The sequence below is a fragment of the Galleria mellonella genome, unplaced genomic scaffold, assembly GCF_026898425.1.
Source record: "Galleria mellonella isolate WM207_F2 unplaced genomic scaffold, CSIRO_AGI_GalMel_v1 utg146, whole genome shotgun sequence".
Lineage (NCBI taxonomy): Eukaryota > Metazoa > Arthropoda > Insecta > Lepidoptera > Pyralidae > Galleria > Galleria mellonella.
This window is the reverse complement of record NW_026441999.1, coordinates 2,051,064-2,076,465: the sequence shown is the minus strand read 5'-3', so window position 1 is coordinate 2,076,465 and position 25,402 is coordinate 2,051,064. Positions and strand designations below refer to the sequence as shown.

At 35.6% G+C, this 25,402-nt stretch overlaps 1 protein-coding gene across 5 annotated transcripts; it reads right to left on the bottom strand.

The window, feature by feature from the left end:
- Positions 1 to 78: 78 nt before the first annotated feature.
- On the bottom strand, positions 79 to 24,217 carry LOC113513744 (sprouty-related, EVH1 domain-containing protein 2). Of its 5 annotated transcripts, none has more exons than XM_052891900.1 (14): positions 24,027 to 24,217; positions 16,180 to 16,313; positions 14,749 to 14,843; positions 13,631 to 13,798; positions 12,486 to 12,498; positions 11,718 to 11,806; positions 10,950 to 11,091; positions 9,834 to 9,922; positions 8,867 to 8,963; positions 7,659 to 7,749; positions 6,426 to 6,537; positions 5,830 to 5,921; positions 4,180 to 4,364; positions 79 to 2,834 (listed from the first exon to the last, which is right to left on the bottom strand). In XM_052891900.1, the coding sequence occupies exons 1-13, from the start codon at positions 24,044 to 24,046 to the stop codon at positions 4,202 to 4,204; spliced, it is 1,305 nt and encodes a 434-aa protein (XP_052747860.1). In that variant the 5' UTR covers positions 24,047 to 24,217; the 3' UTR covers positions 79 to 2,834; positions 4,180 to 4,201. The 5 variants fall into 5 exon arrangements, with proteins under 5 accessions (XP_052747860.1, XP_052747859.1, XP_052747863.1 ...); XM_052891899.1 differs by having other exon boundaries at positions 14,749 to 14,846; positions 24,027 to 24,216; XM_052891903.1 differs by lacking the exon at positions 12,486 to 12,498 and having other exon boundaries at positions 11,718 to 11,755; positions 13,630 to 13,798; positions 14,749 to 14,846; positions 24,027 to 24,216.
- Positions 24,218 to 25,402: the final 1,185 nt, after the last annotated feature.

Below are 25,402 nucleotides of genomic sequence, written 5' to 3'. Positions count from 1 at the left end.
GAACCCGTAACTATGACTGGAAGATGAAGTGGCGTATTAATCCGCCACACCGTCAAGGTGGTAAATGATATAAAACAGTATATGTACGATTATTTATTTAATATTTCAATACATTTATCATCCGTTAAACAAGTTTTTCAGTTTCTTTTTTTTGGATATCTCATTCAACCATTATCGACTTTGTAACTGGCAAATTTGTGAATCGTCCAATATGCTTAATTTATATATATGATCGAGACACTAAACACTGATATTTTAGTTTTATATCTTATAAGAATTAAATTCACTACAGTAAATATTTAAGTCTCTTTATATTTCTTTATGGAACATAATAATTTTGGATATCATTTCAACCAATCTCATACCAAGATGTTAATATTTAAAAAACAGTAAAATACAGTTCTTAAATATATAATTAAACATTTAATACAATTACTTATTTAATACAATATTTAAATTTGTTTATGCGGAGTAACAAAGTTTTAACGGAAAAAGTCCAGGCGACCGTGTAAGGGGGCCTTACGCTGGCGTATTCATCACCTTATAATATGTTATCTGTCATTCTATTTTTTTTTTTCGTCTTACGTTCCTGTCTCTGTAATCGCAAAAGTGATTCGAATGAGCCAAATCACTTGTGCAAATGAAAATATAAAATCTAAATTAGTTTCCACAAGTTGAGCCCTTTATCTCATGAAAACATATAAGATTTTATATTTTACGTTTTAAATTTTAATTATTTCGTTTTTTTTTTTTTAATTCAATCACGAGTGCAAGACCCCAAACATAGGGTGTGCCTGAGATCTTTTCCGCGACAATCTTATTTATAAATATACAAAAACATTTGGTCGTTTTTATTTATTCTTTTTTTTTTTTTATTAAACAGAATGAGTAAATAAATGTGAATGAATGGAAAAAATACTGATCATTATAAAGACTAGACAAATTTAATATCGTAAAGAAATGGTGACGAGAATGCGTGTGATTTACAATTATATATATTATATTACTTAAAATCTAGTCACGAATTTATGTAAAATTTACCACATGAACATTTATATAATGCTTAAAAACTCTCAACGTATTAATGTCAACTATATTTAAACACTAATAATAAATATGATGCTGTTTAAAGTGACATTACGATTACATTAAGTTTTACATTTAATTTCTTAATAGAAGAAAAATGTCGGCGAAAGAAAAAAAATATTTATAAAAAAAAAATACAACTTTAAAAAGAAATGCTGCACTAGGTAACATTACTACCCGTATTTGCAAATAATTCTAATTACAAAAAAAGTTGAGTACACTAATGTACGTAATAGAAAAATGTTTTTTTTTTTTTCTGTAGACGCACACACTTGTCATGGATAAAGGCTAAGGAACATGATAAGCGCGTATGTATAAAGAGAATAACAATAATGAGATATGTTAACTTTTGTATATAGTAATATATATTTATTATTTGTCTACGCCAAACATATATATAGAATTTCCACAACTGTAACTGTTGAGATTACGTAAACAGATCTAATTATAAACGATTACCGACAGAAAAAACACTAAATCCGAAATGGAAGACTGAAATTTGCGTGAAAAAACAATGGAAATATATTCAATTCAAACATCGTAGGTACATTTTATTTATGGCACAATACACATTTCATGAACTGCAGACATTTCTGAACCATGGCGAATTAGCAAGCCCTTCCAAATATTAACCGCTAAAAACACTGAATATTTAAAAATAGTTCTTATAAAGTGGCAACATTGCGGCAACAGATTTAAAAATGTCCCTCGCAAGCTTGGAAAGTCGTTTTGGATTTTCACTTCACTAGTGTTGCCACTTATAAATATTTAAGAGTTCCAACATTCTCACTACACCACAGAATATTCAGTGTTGCCACTGTCACTGCAACACTAAAATCACTTTATGCACTATGTTCATAGCACAAATTCCATTTTCACTTAACGACTCTGAATGCCACAAATTAACACTATTTCTCTACAAGTTTAAAACTTGTTTTTAGTTCATTATTAACAACCTTTTGAGGATTTAGTAATTCTTGTTCTCTAAATATTTCACACCATTCGCTGATGCCTCAAACTTATAATTATATCGGATGATAATACAGAAATAGAGTGTTCTAGATATTGGTGTTGATGCCTACAAAAATGATCGTGTCGAACTTTGTCTTTGCTCAACCAATTCTTCAAATTGAGGTCAAATCTTCAATTAACTTGCAAACAGCATACTTCACTTCGTCCCATACTGTTTTGTAGACCACAATTCAAACCAATCTATGGTTTTATCTGTACATATTGCTTCTAATATTTAGGAGGTAATGGGGCAGATTATGAAGTCATTCCACACTAATTTCTGGTCTCTAAAACTCACAAATTTTAGAGATGCAGATAGAAAGTTTAAATGTATGATGTTAAAATGCTTTTCTGTAAAATTATCTCTTAAAATAGATTAACATTTTAGAGAATGTAGGGATTTGAAAGTATCATTCTCTAAATCTCTCTAAAACTAGATTTTAGTTTTTAATAGCGAAATCTTCTAACGATCATCGTGAACTAAATTTATAGTAGATTAAACTTTAAATTTAGTTCAAAATGGCTTAATAATAAATACTTTCTTTTAATATTAAATTAAAATTTGATTTTAAGAGATAACTTTAAGAAAAAGCATTTAATCGACTCCAATGACATTTCGGAACTGCCCCCATTGTTTAATGGTGGGGTGAGTGGAGCTATTGGTGGGGCGAGTAGTGCCCACAGCGCAGCAGTAAGTAGCAGCACAGGCGAGGCCCACCTGTCTACTAGCGCATATTCTGGAATAAAATAATATTTAAGTTAAATTTATTCAAAGGGTTTTTTTTTATCATTATTATTCTAAATAGAAAAGGTATAGATTTAAAGGATAATTTTGTGTACATTAAGAGAATATGAAAGAAACTTGGTCTGAGTTATGACCATAGATATTTGTTACCTGTACTTCATAGGACAAGCTTTTTTTACTTGAGTTCCAGGTGATCAGTATAATTGTGTGGAATTAAAAAAAAATTGAGTTTATTATATACTAGCTGTATCCCGTAGCTTTGCCCGCGTGAATTAAAAAGTATATAAAGTATCCTATGTGCTACCCATGCACTAAATTTCATTTAATTCCATTTAGTTTTTTTTTTTTTTGCATGGAAAAGTAACTAATTCATCTTTACAAACTTTCATATTTACAATATTAATTACTTGAAATATTATAAATGTAAAAGTGTGTGTCTCTTGACATTTTAACAGTTGCATCTTGTATTGCAGTTTCCAACTATCGACAGAGAGTTAATAACGAGCTAGGCGTTCAAATTCAAATCCTCTTTATTATAATAGACTTGTTTACAAACACTTTTAAATCATTATTTTTTTTAATCTACTGCAGAGTTCGAAAAGTTGTTATCTATTGAGAAGAGCCCGCGAGAAACTCAATTACTCTTTTTTAAAATCTGTTAACACTATGTGTATTTCTTTAAATGTATTATATCTAAAATTACATGTTATTAAAAATTCTGTGCATGATCGACTAACCAAGCACACTTATTATTCAAGTAATCGTTTAGAATGTAATAGACTTTGTTGAATAAGTATTTATTAATAACAGTTTTAAATTAAATAAAAGGTAGAACCAAAATATTTTCCGGTATCTTATTATAACATTTAATGTCCATTCCCAAAAAATCTATCAACTTTTTCTAAACAATACTTAGGAACAGCAAGTTTGTACTTGTATCTAGTGTTAAGACTATTGAGATCGCTGTTTTTACGAAACAGTTGAAGATTAATGTGTATATATAAAATGTTTGCATATATGTACTGTAAAACTACTTTAATTTTTTTTTTATACAACTTAGAATGGCAAACAAGCTGACGGTCCACCTGATGGAAAGTGGTAACCGTCGCCTATAGACATGAGCAGTACCATGGACATAACAGTATACTGTTTCGCCCAAGATACCCCCCATGCGTTGCCGTTCCTGAGGACTAAGATGTTATTCCTCTTACACATACATATATGCAAACATTTTGTATATATATTACTAAAAGTGCTTGTTTGCTTTCAATAAGTGTTTATGAATAATAGTTGTAAATGTATTAAAAGGTAGATCCAAAATAATTAGTGGTGTATACCGTCAGCGGTGGCACGGCGCCGCTAGTGGGGTGGGTGCGGATGCGGTTGGGGCGGGTGCGGGCGGTGGGGCGAGTGGTGGCCGCCGGCGAGGCTGGCGGCGCGGGCGGCGCGGTGGCCGCAGCGCAGCGGCGCGTAGCAGCACAGGCACGGCACCAGCAGGCTCAGCAGCGTTATACCCACCCACCTGCGACCACACCGCAGAGGGGGGAAAGGGATTGTTAGTAATGGAGACTGAGAATCCCATTGCTAGCAATATACCCAACCAGATCGATCTCCTCGCGGTTCCCCCTGGAAACTATCGTGGTTAATTCCTAATGAATTCATCATGATGGGCTAACTGGCCTGTTTTCATTTTCATCGATCACCCTTTACTGGTGCTCCGCCAGCGCATCCCGTTAGCGCAGGCGTGGTTACCATACCATTTTCACACATCAAAAAAAAAAAACATACGGCAGATTTGTACTATTTATTCACTAATGAATGATGACCTTCTTTTTTATCATCAATATCCGTAGGAACCCAATATATAGATATCAGGGCGATACCAATATCCCTAATTGATCATATTAATCATCCCTAATTTTTTTATGCAATTTCGAATGGCAAAAGCACTGATGGCCCACCTGATGAAAAGTGGTGAAAAAATAGAAAAAAAAAAAAGAAACCGTCATCTATAGATATGAACAGTACCACGGACATAACAAAGTATGCATTGCCATGCCTGAGGATTAAAATGTAATGTCTCTGATCCATGTAAATGTAAAAAAAAAAAACTGCAAAATGCATAGATATGTGGAGAACGTTTTAAAGTATTGAAGAAAGTGGATGATTGTATGTACAAAAGACCGAAATACTAAGAGATTAATGAATTGTATGAAAGTAATACTCAGATGAAGGGAATAGGACATTATATTACGTCGACCACAAAATATTAGGAAGATTTATTTATGTATTTATTCTTTATTGCACAAATGGCGAACTTAATGCTGTATGGCATTCTCTATCGGCTAATCATAAGGTATAAACAGAAATTGTTTGAGGGGAGTGGTGGCGAACATACATTACACAAAAAAAGTACCTATTAAGATAAATTGAGATAGTAATATCATACTAAATAATATATTATAAATATATATATTAAGTTCGACCGCCGAGAGGTTCCCCATGGATTTGATTGTATTATATAAATCATGGATTGATTTATTGTTAGATTCGTCACAGTGGGCTAACTGACCTGTTTCATCCTAACCTATCATTCCCATAAGGGGGAAAGGGATTGTTAGTAATGGAAAGACTTAGAATACCATTGCTAGCAATATACCCAACCAGGTCGACCTCCTCGCGGTTATCCCTGGAAACTATTATGGTTAATTCCTGATGGGCTAACTGGCCTGTTTTCATTCTCATCTCTTCACTGATGCTCCACCAGCGTATCCCGTCAGTGCAGGCGGGGTTATCATTCTATTTTCACCCATAAAAAAAAACCTATCATTCCACACTGGTGCCCCGCTAGTGTATATCGATAGCGCAGGCAGGGTTACCATTCAATTATCATCCATAAAAAAAAACAACCCACTAAGAGTTGTTTAGCAGTGGACAGTTACAGGCTGATATGATGATGAGTATGAAAGAATGAATTATAAACTGACCGCTTAGCGCAGGCTTCGTCCGGCGGCCCACACGAACACGGGTGCATCGCGAAGTCACCTTCAGCGTCCGACATGCAGTGGTACAACATACCCTGGAAAGTAATATAAATTAATAGTTTATTTCTCTCTTCATAAAAGGTAATAAAAAGTACCAGCTTGAGGTATGTGAGACCAGATTTGTGAGAAACTGGTAGGGGTAAAATATAAAAAATAAATATTATTATATATTATTGTAACAAGACGATGTCTGTACATGGTAAAAAAAATTATAAGAGTAATAGAAATCAAAACATTTTTTAGGAATTGTGTCTGTCTGTACATATATTCCGGTATCGCCCAAAAACTACTACCCCAAAATTAGGTGCAGTTGACAGCTTGCTAGCAATACACCCTGTGAAGTTGACATCGACGTGCCCCCTCCCCCCCGCCCGGAAACCATAGTGAATTATTTACATATAGTTTAACTCGTCACGTTGGACTAAATGACCTGTTTAATCTTCACCTATCGTCTCTCACTGCTGCTTCACCAGCGTATACCGTTAGCGTTACCATTCCAATATCACCCATTAAACTAAAAACCACGTAGATGTGTTTACCTGCGCGCACTTGATGCAGGTGACGGCGTCGATGCAGGCGCGGCAGCAGTCGGGCGCGTACTCGCAGGCGCCGGCGCGGTTGGCGCTCTCCAGGTACCACTCGTGGCAGTGTCTGCGCACAATACCAACATACACATATATAGGATTTTTTTTTAATTATTTATTTATCACTACATAGTACAAAACAAAGTCGCTGTCGCTGTCTGTCCGTCCCTATGGATGCTTAAATCTTGAAAACTAAGCAACAAATTTTAATGCGTTTTTTTAATAGATAGAGGGATTCAAGAAGCTTTACATGTATAATACATGCATAATACAGTAGAGAAACCCTGGTAATTTTAGACGTTTCTGATGGGCCCGCAGCGCTATTTAGTATCAGTACGGCACCCGTGCGAAGTCGGGTCGGATCGCTAGTTATATATATAAAAGCTTATAAAACAATGTTCATATAATATAAACTAACCCTTTTATTGATAATAACGTCAAATCTCTCATAAATCGATTTTAGCTTATGAGCTGTTTATTTAGGGGGGTAGGGTCGACCTCCACGCGGTTCCCACTAGAAACCATCGTGACTAATTTATCGTTGAATTCGTCACGATAGACTAACCGACCTGCTTTTTCATCTTCACCTATCATCCCTCACTGGTGTCCCGCCAGTGTACATCGATAGTGCAGGCGGGGTTACCATTCCATTATCATTCATTAAAAAAACTGTTTATTTATTTATTTATATGCCTTTATACATTCACGTTTAATATTGATATTAGGATCTAATGTATTTGAATTGAACGACTTAAATATATTAGAAATTTAATTAATACAGGTCATTAGAATAATTTTTTTTTGGCAGTAAAATCAAAGTGAAATTATAAATTTAGAAATTTAAAGAAATTATGTTTCTAAATTGGCATCATTGACTATCACAAAATCAATACTGATAGAAACTGACAACTGCAGTGTTCTACAGTGTTCTGTGAACACACCAGTAAGTATATGTATATATATATATATATATATATATATATATATATATATATATATATATATATATATATATATATATATATATATATATATATATATATATATATATCAGATATTACCCAACCCTACATACCAATCTACAACATAAAGTACTAAGAAAAGATTTTCGTTAAAAATATGAGTGTGTAAAATGTCCAAGTAAAGTCAGTATTTATTAAATAAATAAGTATTTAGTACAGTGCATACCTGCATTTGAGCCTCGCTTGAAACGGTTCCGTGGGTTTCTTTCCCGGCAATGGCGGCGGCCCGCTGTACCCGTGCAACTTCTTTATAGACCCTGTAGGGAGTGTATTCATTCTATTAATATCTGCTAGGAGATATTAAGGGAGAGGAATTGTTAGTAATGAAAACTAGCATTGCTAATCTTAGCACCCAATGCTAGCAATATGAAGAAAGCGTAACGTGAAGCAATTGTCTTTGCATTGTAGTGTTTTAGTTTGAAAGGTGGGATATGACAGTGAATTTACAGAGGAATAACATCCAAGTCTTCAAGAAGGGCACCGCGTAGGGGGTACCATGGGCGAAACAGTATACTCTTGTTAAGTCCATGGTACTGCTCATGTCTATAGGCGACAGTTACCACTTTCCATCAGGTAAGCCGTCAACTTGTTTGCAATTCTAAGTTAAATATATATATATATATATATATATATATATATATATATATATATATATATATATCCTGTCATGTTGATCTCCACGTGGTCCTCCCTTGAAATAATCGTGCTGAATTCCAGGTATTCATATTATACCACCATATTGATACCAGATATTTATCGTTATTGATACCAAGTATCAATATTGATGAATTCGACACGACAGGCCTTTCACTCTCAATTATCACCACTCACTGGTGCTCTGTCAGTACACACCGACAACGCAGGCGGGGTTACCATTCCATTATCACCTTTTAAAAAAGTATCGCGTCACACTCGCTTAAGACTGGGGGGAAAGGGATTGTTAGCAATGGGGTTTGACAGCCCCATTGCTAGCAATATGCCCTATTAGGTCGACCTCCACGTGGTTCCCCCTGGAAACCATCGTGACTAATTTTTTGTTGAATTTATCATGATGGGCCTACTGACCTGCTTCATCCTCACCTGTCATTCTTCACTGGTGCCCCGCCGGTGTATACCGATAGCGCCGATGGGGTTACCATTCCATTATCACCCATTAAAAAAAGTCGCTTAAGACTAAATGTCCGAGAAGGTTCCGAAACTAGTCGAGCTCTCTCGACCAAATTACACGGTTTGGTAATTATTAAATTAAAAATTTTAAAATATATTCAAGTCTATCAAGACGATAAATAGTCAGAAGCATTTGTCGACTATTGCTATGGTATATTATAATTAACATTACCCTCCCTTTTTTAGCAGTAGGATAAAAAATCTTACCAGAATCCCGTTTGAGTAGCGGCGGCTTGGTGTTTGGCGAGGATTTCTCCGACCCCGCCACCCCGCTGCTCACTTGTGGGTACGTGTAATCGTGGAACTGTAATTCATTGTAACAAATACTGAAATTCAAACACTGAAATGTTCAAATATATAGAATAGAAGAGAATAGAATGTTATTTCTGTGTACATCGTCATCATATCAGCCTTTAACTGTCCACTGCTGAACATAAGCCTCCCCCTTGGGGGGTTTTGCACATAGTTGCCACGCTTGGCAGGCGGATTAGTAACCGCAGTTAGGCTTTAGAGATGTTTAAGAGAAGTAAAGAGATGTTTAAGAGAAGTAAACAGAGCATGCATTCTGCTTAGGTAATCTTCTATACTTATAATAAATCTGTGGAGAGGTCAATTCTGTACATGAAATATATTTCCAAAATAACTATCAGGGGGTAATTAGTGATCGATACTGATGCCAAAAATACAGTACAATTTTTGTCTGTCTGTCTGTCTGTATGTTCGTTATAGAACAACAAACTTGGTACAATTATTCTTCATACTAATGGGCAGGTTATAGTATACTTTTCATCATGCTACGATCAATAGGAGCAGAGCAGTGAAGGGAAACGTTAAAATAGTCCACCCGTGCGACGCTGGGACGGGCCGCAAGTAATATAATAAAATTACAGGGTACAGAAACAAAATATCACAATCCTCTGGAACGATAATGCGTATGGGGTATCATGGGCATCACAGTGTATTTAGCATTAAAATGAATCTACGTTACTAGTTTGCCAATACTAATATAAGACATATTTTCTGTAATTTGGAATTTAGTAATAATAAATAAAAAAAAAAAAGAATTGAAGCTGAAAATTTGTAATCAAGTATATTGATGGGTATTTTGAGAGTTACATGGTTTAAGTACGTAAGAAAAGTAAAAAAAAAAAAACGTATAAAGCTGTGTACACACCGGCGTGAGCCTCACGTACGGACACCGGTCTGGATCCGAGTCGTCGGCCGCTTTATCTTCGTACTGCACCTCGTATTGTTTCAGCGATTCTGTAATTTTCATAGATTTAGTATTTTTTATTATTATTATAGGGGGGAAAGGGATTGTTAGTAATAGAGACTAAAATCCCATTGCTAGCAATATATATAAAGCAAAATATACATTCTCCCACTTCTTTTTCAGCTATTAAGCAGTTATGCTTGCATGACCTTCACATGGTCCCCCTTGGAAACCATTGTGCTGAATTACAGTTGTATTCATCAGGGAAGAAAAGGATGTAGTAATGGAGACTGAGAATCCCATTGCTAGCAATATATCCAACCAGGTCGACCTCATTGTGGTTCCCCTTGGAAACTATCATGGTTAATTCCTGATGAGCTCATCATGATGGGCTAACTGGCCTGTTTTAATTCTCATCGATTACCATTCACTGCTGCTCCGCTAGCGTATTCTGTTAGCGAAGGCGGGGTTACCATTCCATTTTAACCCATTAAAAAAAAACCTTAGACTATATAGATAGAGTGTCTCCATACAAATGCTTTGAGAAAAGCGGGTCTTTTTCATACAATTTTGCATGATAAATAGATATAAGTGACGCCTTTATAATTTATTTATTAACATAACGCATTAAAAAGATGCAGAAGTTATAAAACAATTATAACTTCTGCATCTTTTTAATGCGTAAATATTTATTTTATTTATTAATAATACGTCAATATACATGGCGGCCGTAAGCATATAAAACACTAACAAAAAATACTTTTTTTTATACAACTTAGAATGGCATCCAAGTTGACGGCCCAACTGTTGGAAAGTGATAACCGTCGCCTATAGACATAAGCAGTACCATGGACTGGACTGGATCTAGGAGCAGCGCTTTCTGCATCTATCCCGGGAATGAGCCGCCTCGGAATCCCAACCGTCTGCGATATTTTACCATTATAAAGTAATATTTACCATTATAAGGTAATATTTACTATTATAAGGTAGTATTTATTACTTGTTTGTTTATCCTAGTTTGAGGAGCATGTGATTGATGTGATCTCCTTATAATTATTTATATTTACACTACGATACCTGTGAGTGGGTGCCGTGGCCGCGGCAGCGTGATGGCGGAGAGGATGGGCGTCTGCGTGAGGTCGTCGGGCGGCCGCCGCCGGCCGCGGCTTGCCGTCGAGTTCTCCGAGCTCGACCGCGAGTCCGACGGCAGGTTCAGACACTGCGGTCCAATATGTATCAGTGAATTAATGTTTTTTTTTTTTTTTTATATATATAATAAAAGTGGCAAGCAAGTAAACAGCTTTGACTAATGATAAACGATCACTGGGGGATTGTTAGTAATGTGGTCTGCCAGTACCATTGCTAGCAATATACTCTATCAGGTCATCTTCCATGCGGTTTCCTTTGGTTAATTTTTGTGGAATTTGTCACAATGAGCTAAATGGTCTGCTTTCATCCTCACCTATTATCCTTCATTGATGCCCTGCCATCTGCCAGTGTCTATCGATAGCACGCTATATATGCAGTAAACGCTGACAAGGCACCATTGAGAGATGATAGGTGAAGATGAAAGCAGGTCAGTTGATCCATTGTGACCAATTTATTAATTATTAAGCACAGTGGTTTCCAGGAGAAACCACGTGGAGGTCGACCTGTTAGAGTTAGCACTGGGGCTGTTATATTGTATAGACCGTATTACTAACAACCCCTTTCCCCCCGAGATGACAGGTTAGGATGACGCAGATCAGTTTTCAGGGAGAACCGCGTGAAAATCAGCCTGACAGGATCGTTAGCGTAGATTGGTACACCATTCCTTCCATCCATAAACAAAATTGATTATCTCACCTCAAAAATATTTTGCTCCTCGTCGTCCTCTTTGGGCGCTGGATTGTGTTTTTTGTAGGCATGAAGTGATGGCCACGCCCCACCCAGACCTGCGAACAAAAATTCAATATATAAAAATCACCATAATAATATATTAATGATCATCTTATATATTAATTAAATTATTTATAATGTCAATATATAAAAAAAAAAAAATGTGAATTTACTGGGTACAGAGGAATAACACCTGAGTCCTCAGGAATGGCAACGCATGGGGGGTATCATGTGTGAAACAGTATACTCTGTTATGTCCATGGTACTGCTTATGTCTATAGGCGACGGTTACCACTTTCCATCTGGTGGGCCGTCAGCTTGTTTGCCATTCTAAGTTGTATAAAAAAAAAAACCCATTTTAGCTATTGAACTGTTTTGTCTCTTTCTTTTTGCACTAAATTCCTATGTTTTGTATGTGTATATGTATGTATATATGTTTGTATATGATAATATTTATATAATAGTGCGCCACCTGCCCTTTGTCTTTTTCTCAATGTCCTCTACCCAAAGGTTGTCTGGAAGAGATTGCTTAGCGATAAGGCCGCCTTTTGTACCTCACTTCTCATTAATATTTACTGTATTTGTTATTTTTCTTTTTACTTGGTGCAATAAAAAATAAAATAAATAAATCCCTATTTTGAAAGAAAGTGACAAAACAGTCCAAAATTTAAAATAGATTTGTAGATTTTAGTTTGTATAAATAAGAGGGTATATCTATTCTATATTTAGACTTACCATGTAGGAATCCAGTATACGGTAGAGGGGAGGCAAAAAGAAAGCACATTAGATAAATTAGTTCCGACATAATCAGAATATTATTAGAACGTCTGAATCCACAATTGTAGCTTCGGTAGAGAACCATTGTTCCTCGTTGTGCATTACTTAACTAGCTACATAGTATATTTAACGGTAAACTATTTAAACTCAAACTTTTTCTTGTATATAAATTATGACGTACAAGGTGAAATCTATAAAATTGTAACTGAACGATATTTGCAAAGAAAACTATTAAGAGAAATCTATATAAGCGGTCTTAATTCTTTAATTAATAAATATTATTTCAATTTATTAAGGTAATGATTAATTATTTAATTAATTTTGAATTCAAAACAGTAATTTTAAGTAATTTCTATCTATTTGTTCCGGCGTCAGTCGAAACTGCTACACCAAAATTGGATACGGTTTTCAGAATTGTGTCCTGAAAGTTAACTCAAAATTGGGTGTATTTTTTATTTTGATAATGGTTACCTATCTACTTCCAAAAACTACTTTTAAAACACTAATTTTATTTATTAAATAATACCTCAAGATACATGTTATGCTTAAGAACACTAATAAAAAAACGAGTCGGCTAATTTGACAATTAACTGACAAAAAGTTGACCCGTTTTTGAGGCTCGATGCTCTATTTATATAATCTAAGACCATGTTATGGAATCAATTAATAGGGGGCAACAGATTGTTAGTAATGGAGAGGGTAGTCCCCATTGCTATCAAAGTATTCTATCAGGTCGACCTCCACGCGGTTCCACCTGGAAACTATCTGAAGAATACTGAAGGGGTGTCTACTAGTGAGCGGAATAAAATAGATGTGTACTCAACGCCGTTTATTTCCAGACAGGAGACTACAATAAAAATTTGTACCCACAAAAAAGGCAATATAAAAATAAGTATGAAACTACCTCCATACATTACACTATCATGTTTAATTCTTATCGAATTCAACATGATGAGCCAACTGACCTGCATTCATTCTCACCTATCATCTTCCACTGGTGCCCCGCCAGAGTATATCGATAGCGCGGGCGGGGTTACCATTCCATTTTCATCCATTAAAAAAAACTGCCTAACTGATCAGCGTAAACTAATCGTCTACTTACCGTCCAGTAACTCCTCGATCGCTGTCCTCACGCCCTTGTCGAACGCCCTGGCGTCGGCCGCCGTCTGGAACGTGAGCCCGAACCTCTTCTCGTCAGTCACCCAGTGGTGGAACGTCGGCATCACCTTGTTGTACTGGAAGTCTTTCTTTATGGTACATTCTAGAACCACCTGGAATTCAGAAGCGGTTACCGTCACTAAGGAACACTTTTTACAAGCTATTATTTTACCAGAGGGAGAGTTTGTACAAAGGTAGTTTACTTGGACACCTCTGTCCCATTCGTGTTTCAACCGTGAAGTAGTTTTGTTTGCATGGCTGTGTTTCGTTTTGAAGGGTGTGATATGGCAGTGAATTTACAGGTTATAGAAGAATAACATTCGAGTCCTCAGGAATGGCAACGCATGGGGGGTATCATGGGCGAAACAGTATACTTTGTTATGTCCATGGTACTGCTCATGTCTATAGGCGACGGTTACCTGTTTCCATCAGGTGGGCCGTCAGTTTGTTTGCCATTCTAAGTTGTATAAAAAAATATTTAAACCTTAATATCTATTATTCTCATTTTCGTTTATAATATAGTATATGTCATATATGTGTAAGTATATTTGTTATTTATATATATTTATTCGTTTATATATGTAATTTTAGTATGTATGTATATCAATAATTACTAGTACCGCATTCGAGTATTCTGACACTTCCCTAAGGTTGACTGGGAGAGAATGCTTTTAGCATTAAGTCCGCCATGTACACATATATTTTTTTTTATACAACTTAGAATGGCAAACAAGCTGACGGCCCATCTGATGGAAAGTGGTAACCGTCGCCTATAGACATGAGCAGTACCATGGACATAACAGAGTATACTGTTTCGCCCACGATACTCCCCTTGCGTTGCCATTCCTTAGGACTCAGGTGTTATTCCTCTGTACCCTGTAAATTCACGCCATATCCCACCCTTCAAACCGAAACACAGCCATGCAAACACAACTGCTTCATGGTAGAAACACGAATGGGACAGAGGTACCCAAGCAATCGACTTTTGTACAAAGTCTCCCTCTGTATATGTACTAATGAATAAATAAATAAAACAAAAAACATAAAATACTTGTAAGCTCACCATATTATCGCTAATCCGTTTTCCGTGTATGAAATATTCGTGTGAAGGTGCGTTCGTAGACGAAGATGTTGTGTCGCCGTTGCTATCACCACCGCCTGCTGGAGAATATTCTCGATTTACGTGATTTAAAAAAAAAAAGAAGTTTATTTTTAAATAGCCACGTGAACTGGGTGTAATGTTTCTAAGTGTTATGTTTGAGGTAGTGATTTGCTAAGACAAATGTGTATGGTATTAGTCGATAATGCATGGGATTATAACCTATATTTTTGGATTACATTTAAATAAATACATATAAAGTTAACTAAATTTAAAAGAGTAACTGTTGAGTTTCTTGCGGGCTCTTCTCAACAGATAACAACTTTCCGAACCCTACAATAGATATAAAAAAAAATACGATTAAAAACTACTTGTAAATAAGTCTATTTGAACCAAGATGATTTGAATCAGGTTGATTCAAATACCTTCTAGGTACTCGAGTACTCGAATACTTAACATATACAGTACTCCGGTATCTCTACTTGTCCAAGATCCGAATAAAGATTCGATTTCTTTTAAATTATTATATAAAATATTTAAATACACCGATTTTGCTACTAAGTGGATAAGTTGTCGGTCGCTGACGTTGTTGTTCTGGAGAGGTACTATTTTTTTTTTTAATGGGTAATAATAGAATAGTAACCCCACCTGCGCTATCGGTATACGCTGACGGGGCACAAGTAAGAGATGATAGATGAGGATGAAAGCAGGTCAAATAGCCCAGGTTTAGGATTGAAATGGAGTATGGTTATGGGTTTAGAAGTACTTGTGAGTTTTGGTGTAGGATTTGGGAAATATATTTAGGGTAGTTGGTGAGAATTAAGGATGGATTGTGGAGCTATGTAAGGTTTGTGGGTTCTGCTTTTGCCTCTAGGGTCGCCGGTCAAGGGCTACCACATATTGAATCGCCTCTCCTTCGTAAGTTCGGTTTACCGCGACCTTTTTTTGGATTTACAGGGATCAGGGGACCAAGCAGTCAATAATGACCGATGCGTACAAAAATAAAAATGAATTCAAAAGATCTTAATTGAAAGGCAAAAGTTAGATTTTCCAGCAAGTTACCTCTATGTTCCATTTGTCTGCTAGATAGACTGTCATATCTGTCTGTTTTACTGTATACATAGATAATCTGGTAGTATTGTTTTACTGTTACCCTATTCCTTTTGGCCACAACAGAATATCAGTGCTTTCTCTTTTGAGGGCGAAGCAATAAACTGAATTGTGACCATTTTGTATTGTTATGGCACACGCACAAAAGAAAAATTGTACTTAGATTTATGAATTTTTTTAAATCATTTATGTTATCTCGCTTTTTATGTATATCTATATATGTTGTAATTTGTGTGCTGTAAGTGATGCAAATAAATTATCTATCTATCTATCTACAGTACTAACCTGTGGGACGGTGCGCGTGACGGGCCCGCTTGCCGACCATGACGTCGGCGAGCCCGCCACCGCCCAGCGCCACCCAGCCGCCCGTGCCCTCGTCGCGGCACATCACCTGCGCACGCACGCGCACCAAGTAGGCACTGCAACCATACAAACATAAATACATTAATACACATACAAGAAACGAGTATGTAAAATAAAAAAAAATTAGTCATGCCTGCCATGTCTAATTGGGTCTTCATATCAGCACTGTCCACTATTGAACCTAAGCTAGGGAGGTTTTGGCAGTAGTTGCCACGCTTGGCAGGCGGATTGACAACTGCAGTTTTTTTTATGGGCGATAATGGAATGGCAACCCCACCCGTGCTATCGGTATACATCGGCGGGGCACCAGTGAAAGATGATAGGTGAGGATGAAGCAAGTCAGTTAGCCCATCGTGACGAATTCAACAAGAATTGTTCACAATGGTTTCCAGGGGAAACGACGTGGAGGTCGGCCTAATAGGGCATATTGCTAGCAATGGGGCTGTCAAACTCCATTGCTAACAATCCCTTTCCCCCTGACAACCGCAATTAGGCTTTGTAAATGTTTTAAGGACGCTACTGACTTACGACACCCACGATGAAGCAAGGGGTGGCCTATTCTATGCCGGGACCACACGGAATAACTAATCGTCATTAGTTTTTTTTTTTTTACAACACAGGGGACAAACGAGCATGCGGCTCACCTGATGGTAAGTGACTACCGCCGCCCATGATCACCCACAACACCAGCGGCATTGCAGGTGTGCTTAGTATATAAATCTATTTATGTAATATGGAATATCACCAAATAACTTATGGTTTTATGCATGCATGTCTTCACAAAATACTTTTATATTATTGCATTAATGGGTTATAATGATTTTACAATTATTACTTGATACCCTGTTGGGTGCACAAATGTTTCATCATCAGCTATTGCTACTGTAATCATTAACATGCCCATATTTTATACTGAGCTTATTAAAATCCTCAAATGCATTGTAAGGAGTCAGTAGATGTAGGTGGCTCAGGACCGTTGCTTATGGCAGTCTATGGGGGAGGCCTATGTCCAGCAGTGGACGGATAATAGCCGAGTAAATGATGATGATGATGATATTAGAATCCAACATGGTAGAGGGCCAGCTCACCGCCATTTTTTAATTGTATTTATTTGGTTTACCGGTGTTACCATCATCATAAAGTTATTCAACGACCTTTGCGGTCTATGACCCTAATATATGTTTAAAAATTAATTAAAATGTAAACAAAAAAGAAATAATTTGACCAAAAATAGTCTGTTGACGTCCAACAGTAAATTACTAATCAAATAACGATTAACTAATTGAATTTTAATGTAAAAATAACGAATTAAGTGTACACGTTTTTAAGTGTATTTTCTGGATTATAATTAAAGATCCCAAAAAAGAAAACTTTAATTGTGACAAAAACAGTTATTTTGATATAAAAACTACTGAACCGATTCTGATAAAATTTCTATGGGAACAACATATGTAAGTATAATTTTTCAAATTAAAAAGAAAGTTCCGAAACGGTTTTTAACTGACGGAGTTGTAAGGTAACAAACATAACAAAAAAAAAAAAAACAAACAAAAGTAATACAACAGAATTGAGAACCTGCTTCTTTTTTTAGTTGGTTAAAAATTTATTAAATATTTCGATTTGCTGCTAATTTATTTTTAAGTGTATATCTGTGATAATTCTAACAAAATTTGGATATGTTACCGTTTCAATAAAAAGTTCTCTATTGAAAGTGTCTATAAATAATTATTTTTATGCAACTTTTATTTATTTATTTATTCATTAAAAATAATTATAACATTATAACAGCAAAAGCCAAATCAATGTTATAAACCTAGTGTGCTAACATACAAAATTATAATAAAGGTATTTATTTACTTCAAGTAAACTTCGAATGGTACACAAACTGACGCTACACCTGACGGAAAGTAGTCACCGTCGCCTATATACATGAATAGTACCGTGGACATAACAGAATATACTGCTCCTTTTATGATCCCTTCACGCGTTGCCATTCCTGAGGATTAAGGCGTTTTATTTTTTAATGGATGAGAACGGAAAGATAACCCCGTTTGTGCTAACGGTATACGCTGGCGGAGAACCAGTGAGAGATAATAGGTGAGATGAAAAGACAGGTCAGTTATCCCATAACTAATACACCAGTATAATAGCCCGTGAATAATACACAAGGATTTCAACACGATGGTTTCCAGGGGGGACCACGTGGAGGTCGTCCTGACAGGATATATTGCTAGCAATGGGACTGGTAGTCCGCATTACTAACAATCCCTATCCCCGAGCTAAGGTATTACGGCTCTGCACCCTGTAATTTCAATGGCATATTCCACTATTCAAACCGAAATACAGTCATGCAAACACGAAATATTACTGTGCAATAAGCGTAAAACTACAGAATATAATAATAGTACCCATAAAAATACTAATTCATAGCTGTTTCACACGTTTTAATTACCTACCCATAATTTGTTTTGTTCTATCATAATGACGATGGCTATACATAGAACATAATTGTAGAAATCAAATAAAAAAAAATGCAACGATTGTAGTAACACCTTCCGGTGATATAATACTATGAGAGAAACAATAGGCCGTCATAATATTTATCTTCACGGAGGATCCGGTAGGGGGTGGGCAGAGAGACGAATCACAAGTGCTAATTTTACATATTGCAGCTGCCACTATTATGTGCTTAATAATTTCACAGTATTTTAGGAGTAAAATTTTATATTAAAAAGGGTTATTAAATAATATAATAGCTGACCCGACAAACATTGTTCTGCCATTTTTTTTTTTTTTTTTTGGATAGGAACACCCTATTAACGTAGCGGTATGAAATATGCTATACAGCCTATTCTCATACCTAGCAAAATACATTAAAAATTTAAAAATCGGACAAGTCGTTTCGGAGTGAGACTACAAACACCGTGACACGATATATATATCTTTACCTTTTTCTATCCTTATTAATATTGTAATTGTGATAGTGAGTTTGTTTGTTACCTTATAACACATAAACAGTTTAACCAGTTCAGTATGAAATTATATACTTATCCATCCCATATGGTATACACATATTATATGGAAGGGAGAAGGGCATAGACATTTACCAGAGGGAGACTTTATACAAAAGTCGATTACTTGGGTACCTCTGTCCCATTCGTGTTTCAACCGTGAAGCAATTGTGTTTGCATGGCTGTGTTTTGGTTTGAAGGGTGGGATATGGCGTGAATTTACTGGGTACAGAGGAATAACACCCGAGTCCTCAGGAATGGCAACGCATGGGGGGTATCATGGGCGAAACAGTATACTGTATTATGTCCATGGTACTGCTCATGTCTATAGACGACGGTTACCACTTTCCATCAGGTGGACCGTCAGCTTGTTTGTCATTCTAAGTTGTATAAAAAAAAACAATTTTTTATCCCGGTAACACGGACAAAGTTGCAGGTAAAAGCTAGTTGTGTTATAAATCTAAAGCAATGGCCACACCAAGAGGTTTGCTAAGCGAACCTAACTTAGCGTACACGTGGCAGGATGACTTCTTATAAACTATTGTTTTTTTTTTGCAGAGCAAAAACACTGCTTATTGCGTAGCAAAATTTTACAAGTGGACAAAGGAGTTTAAAATATTTCAAATTCAAATATTTTTAATATAATGTATCTATACAATACATTTTGTCATTTATTGGTGTGTATTTTCATGACTGGAGTTTCTTTCTATTTACAGAGCTAACTGTATTTGTCATATCATACACGTGTAACCGTGGGTAAAGGTATCTTTAGTAAAGCGGCATACTCATCCAGGTGAACTAAAGCCTCAACAAAAAAAAAAAAAGGAATAAAATTGATAATTGATATAATTCTTTCTTCAGATTTTTTAAATAGATAAGGAATTGTTAATAATGGGGACTAGCAGCCCATTTGCTAGCAATATACTAGGGTATATTGCATATCAATCTCCATAAGGTCCCCATGGTTAATTCTTAAGGAATTCAAACTGATGGGCCAATTGACCTGCTTTCCTCCTCACCTATCAACTCTCACTGGTACTTCACCAGCATATAATATCATTACACATAGGGGGAAAGGGGTTGTTAGCAATAGAGTTCGACAGCCCCATTGCTAGCAATATGCCCTATTAGGTCGACCTCCAAGTGGTTCCCCCTGGAAACCATCGTGAACAATTCTTGTTGAATTCGTCACGATAGGCTTACTGACCTGCTTCATCTTCACCTATCATCTTTCATTGGTATTTCATACCGATAGCGCGGGTGGGGTTACCATTCCATTTAACCCATAAAAAAAAATATCATTATATATAGTTATAACAATATATATAGTTATCAGATCTACTATAAAATTTGTTTCGAAAGTGTTTTTATTTTATTGTAAATGCAAATGTAAATTGGACTCTATTTTTCGCGACTAGCCTCTCATTTGGGCCGTTGTGTGTATGAGTCGTGGCTAGTACAGCCAACCCAGCTGCGTACAGGAGCACAGAAGCTCCCTGCGATCTTTACAGGCCTCACGGGGCGACCTCACTATTCCGAGGATTTCTAAACGTTGAGGGGCCACATTTCAGGATTACGTGAACAGTGTCAAAAAGGCCTCGACATAGAGGGCTGTTTGTGGCTCCTTATTTTTATTTTACTTAATAATTCATAGTTAAAAAAAAGTCTTAATTATGTGTCTAGGTACTTAGTAATTAAAAATATACTTAACTTTTTTTATGCCAACTGTACCTATTTACGTCATGGTAATATAAAATGACAAATTATGTTAGTCATTTTATATTACCATTAAAGATTGTGCCGACAAAAAAAAGCGACATCAATTGTGAAAAAACCAGTTATTTTAATTTAAAAACTAAACTAGTGAACAGATGTTGATAAAATTTCCATGGAATCAAACTATAAGTATATCCTTTCAGATAAAAGAATAATTTTCTAAATCAGTTTAGAAATGACAAAGTTATTAAAAAACAAAAATTGAAAAAAAAACCGAATCAAGAACCTCCTTTTTGAAGTTGATTAAAAATATGTGTTCTCTTTGTATATTCTTGTATGTTAATGAAATACAAGCGCCAAAAGAAGGCATACCATCACAGTCCTCAGGAATGGCAATGCATGATGAGTACCATATCTGTGAGTGATATCAATGGTGCTGTTCATATTTGTAGGTGATGATAACTTCGCCCGCGCGCGCGTGGTGGGAAAGGGATAATGGGGTCTAACTGACCCATTGCTAGCAATGCACTCTATCAGGTCCGCCAAGTGGTTCCCCCTGGAAACCATTGTGATTAATTCTAGTAGAATTCGTCATGATGAGCTAACTGACCTACTTTCATCGTCACCTGTCATCAGGCTGGGTTACCATTCCATTATCACCCATTAAAAAAAAACCTCGCCCACGCTAATGGTATCCACTTTCATCCTCATCTATTAACCACAACTGGTGCTTTGCTATCCAATACCAATAGCACAGCTGGGATTACCATTTTATCATCCATTAAAAAAGATGAACAAATGGAAATAAAAATATCCTATATCTCAAACCGTGTGGTCCTAGCATAGAATAGGCCACCCCTTCCTTTCCCGTAGGTGTCGTAAGAGCAGACTAAGGAAGGGTGAGGGATGGGCAGCAAACCTCTTAAAACATCTCCAAAGCTTAACTGTGGTTGCCAATCCTTCTACTAAGCATGGCAACTACTGGCAAAACACCCCAAGATAGAGGTTTATGTTCAGCAATGGACAGTTAAAGGCTAATATGAAATATTTCAAATATATATAAGATTGAATTAATAATTTTGATATACAAATTTATATAATCTTGTTTCGCCTTTGTTACAATATTATAAATTTACAAAATTTTAATTTAAATAATTTACTTACAATTTCTATATATATCATTCATGATCTATCATAATACTGTACCATCAATCCATGTAACAATGGAATATAGAGCCATTATCTTTTAACTTCTAAAGGGAAGAAGTCTTTTATTCAGTCTTCATCTGTTTACTGTATTTTCTGTATGTATGTAATGCAATGGGGTCAATTCTGAATCAATTATTCATTGGCTACTACCTGCCTATTAAAGTACAGTTTCAGTCCCATCTGACAATGTGTTTTTTTTTTTAAATAGAAGATAGACAATTTATTTGCATCATTTACAGCACACAAATAACATTAGATATTGGTACATATTTTAAGAAATAAAACAAAACATATATAAAAAAAAAAAACTGATAATAGAATGGTAATTCCGCCTGCACTATTAGTGTACATTAGTGAGGCACCAGTGAGGGATGATAAGTGATGATGAAGCTGTCCATAGTGATGAATTCAACAATAAATCCATGGCAATGGTTTCTAAGGGAAACCACTTGGAGGTTGACCTGAAAGGATATATTGCTAGCAATGGAGTTGCTAATCCCTATTACTAAATATCCATTCTCCCTCCCCCCCCTGTGACAGTGTGTCATGACTACTAAGAACTGAATGCTACAATCCTACTATGTGTTTATAAGGATGAATGAATGTTTGTTACTCTTTCACACAAAACTACTGAATAAATTTGAATTAAATCTGATATACAGATATAAACATATTTTAACTTATAGAATATTGTATATAAAGATTTCTGGCAAAAGTTCTTAATGGGCTAAAACATTAATTTCACTCAACTATCAAATACATATTTTAAAGAATGACTATTCAAATTCATATCCATTATCTTACCCAACTGTGGACAGATTTTTTCCCTACTTCAATCTAGATAAAAACTCAAGTGTTATTAATTTCATAATGATCTTCTCTAGATTGATATCAGTTTTTTTTTATTTTATTCTTAATAAAATGTCAACATTTTAAATTTAGAAATATGTATTGCTATATATTACCTCATTTTAGTTAATAATCTAACATAATGATAAAAATAACAGTACAAGTAGATTGTAAATTAAAATTCTGAGACAGACATTTGCCAAGTAAGTTTCATTATAATTTAAATTGCTCAAAAGAGTCCTAACATACACTTAAATATTCGTTTTTAAAAGAATTTAAATAAAAATAAAATATAGAAAAACATGCAACAAAATAAAACAAATATATTTTTTTTAGTTGTTTTTTTTTTTTTTTAGTACGTTTGTTCCGTTTGGAACAGGCTAAGGTCGGAGACCATGCTGCCTAGTCTTCAAAAAGATAATTTGTCTGGAATATTTTTTAGTTGTATATATTATGATAAAAAAAGTTATAATTTTTTTATTTTTTTTTAGCACCCAAGAAAGTACAACAAACTACCTAGGTATTACGAATTGAAATCTCAGGTGACATCCAGTTTGACAAAATGTATATCTCTATCTTAAAATTATATTTGACCAGTCCTTTACAATAAGGAGTTTCTTATGACGGATCTCTATAGTTAACCAATGATAAATTAATGTACCTTGTATTTACAATTCTATGGGATGGGACCTACAATAGAGTGAATGAACGCACACTCATTGATTATAGCTCTATACTCAGGGACACTATGACCTAAGGGCGGCGGTCCTACGAATCTTTTATGTTTTCAATCTGACGATCCAGTCTACATATCCCTCGGATATCTATTGCTATGGCCGTATACATTATTAGAAGTCCCAATAAACACCATAAATCACATTACACATTCCGTGAGATATGAAAAATGGCCGGGGTAAGGCCCTACCTATCCCGAGAAGGGCGAAGCACGAATCACGAAAACTGAGATACTCGCAGATAACTTACTTTTCAGATGCCTCGGTCATGATTCGACACGTCGAATATCCTAATTTCTACTCGCCACTTCACAGATTTCACCATTTTTATGACATAAATACATCAGATTCACTTCCAAGTCGTTCTTATTTCGGCCCTTTGTTGGGCCTCAGTGCGCTTGCGTCAATAAAACAGCCCGGTTATTCAATGAACACACCGTGACTGCGCGACAGGTGGCGCATATGTCGCGCGCAATTGTATGAACTCGGCTTGCGATTGGTTAGTTCACACTAGTCTGCAGTTTCAACCAATAAGAGCTCGAGCAATTTTACACTGACCAATAAAATTATTTCACTGTAAAAATGAAACTTTTAGCGGGAATTTCAAAAAATATACTATGCCGGTATTTATTTCTTTGAACTTTAGTCACAATGCTCAAAATTTAAGATAATATCGAAATAAATATATAAACCAACAAAATTTCCCTTTAATACTTGCATAAAATATAATTGAGATCACAGAATTCGCGATATGCGGATTTCTTTATGCACAGAGCGGAAGTAGGTCACGACGACCTCGAGGTTCGACTGCTACTGAATGGAATAAGGTTTGCAATGGGCCCATCCCCGTTCATGCACAGAGTCGACTCATTGAAAAATAAATAGGTCAAATCATTGCAACGTGCCCTAGATGCAGGTAGTTGCACCATTCATAGGCTGCGCCTGCATACGGGCCCCCTGTTCTATAAATAGCTGCTCTATATTTGGGCAGGTCATTCGCAGCAAACGTAATGCAAGCCTCCAGAAACTAGGTTACCTGATTTTCTTTGTTAATAACCGGTACAGTGACGTAGTTCGCGATTGGCTATGACGTCAGACATTGCCTTATATTTTTTAATTTTATTTTTAATAGTTGAATTGAATTGGGACCCATTTCTTCATAGTTTAGTAAATATAATTAAATAATTTGTTTTAATTTAAATGCAATTAAGATTACTGACAATATTTTATTTAAAATTTATAAGAATATTGTATCAGATATATTTATTATATTACATATATTAAAAATAGGCAATTACCTATGTCATAGAAAACAGGTGCAAGTTTATTAGGGAAAGAAATAGCATTTAAGTACCCAGACCCCACAAGTTATGGTAACTATTTACCATCAGAGCAAGCTATATGAGTCATATACTTGTATGTCCATTTCTGTAATAGATTTTAATAATAACTTAATAAATGAAAACCTTGAAATGTAACTTATTTTTTCAAAAAAGCTTACGCGTAACTTCATTTTTAAGTTAACTTACGCGTAAGTTAATTATCAAGAAGAGCCATATGGAGGTCGTCCTGATAGGGTATATTGGGGGGGAGGGGGGGAAGGGATTGTTAGTAATAAGGTCTAAT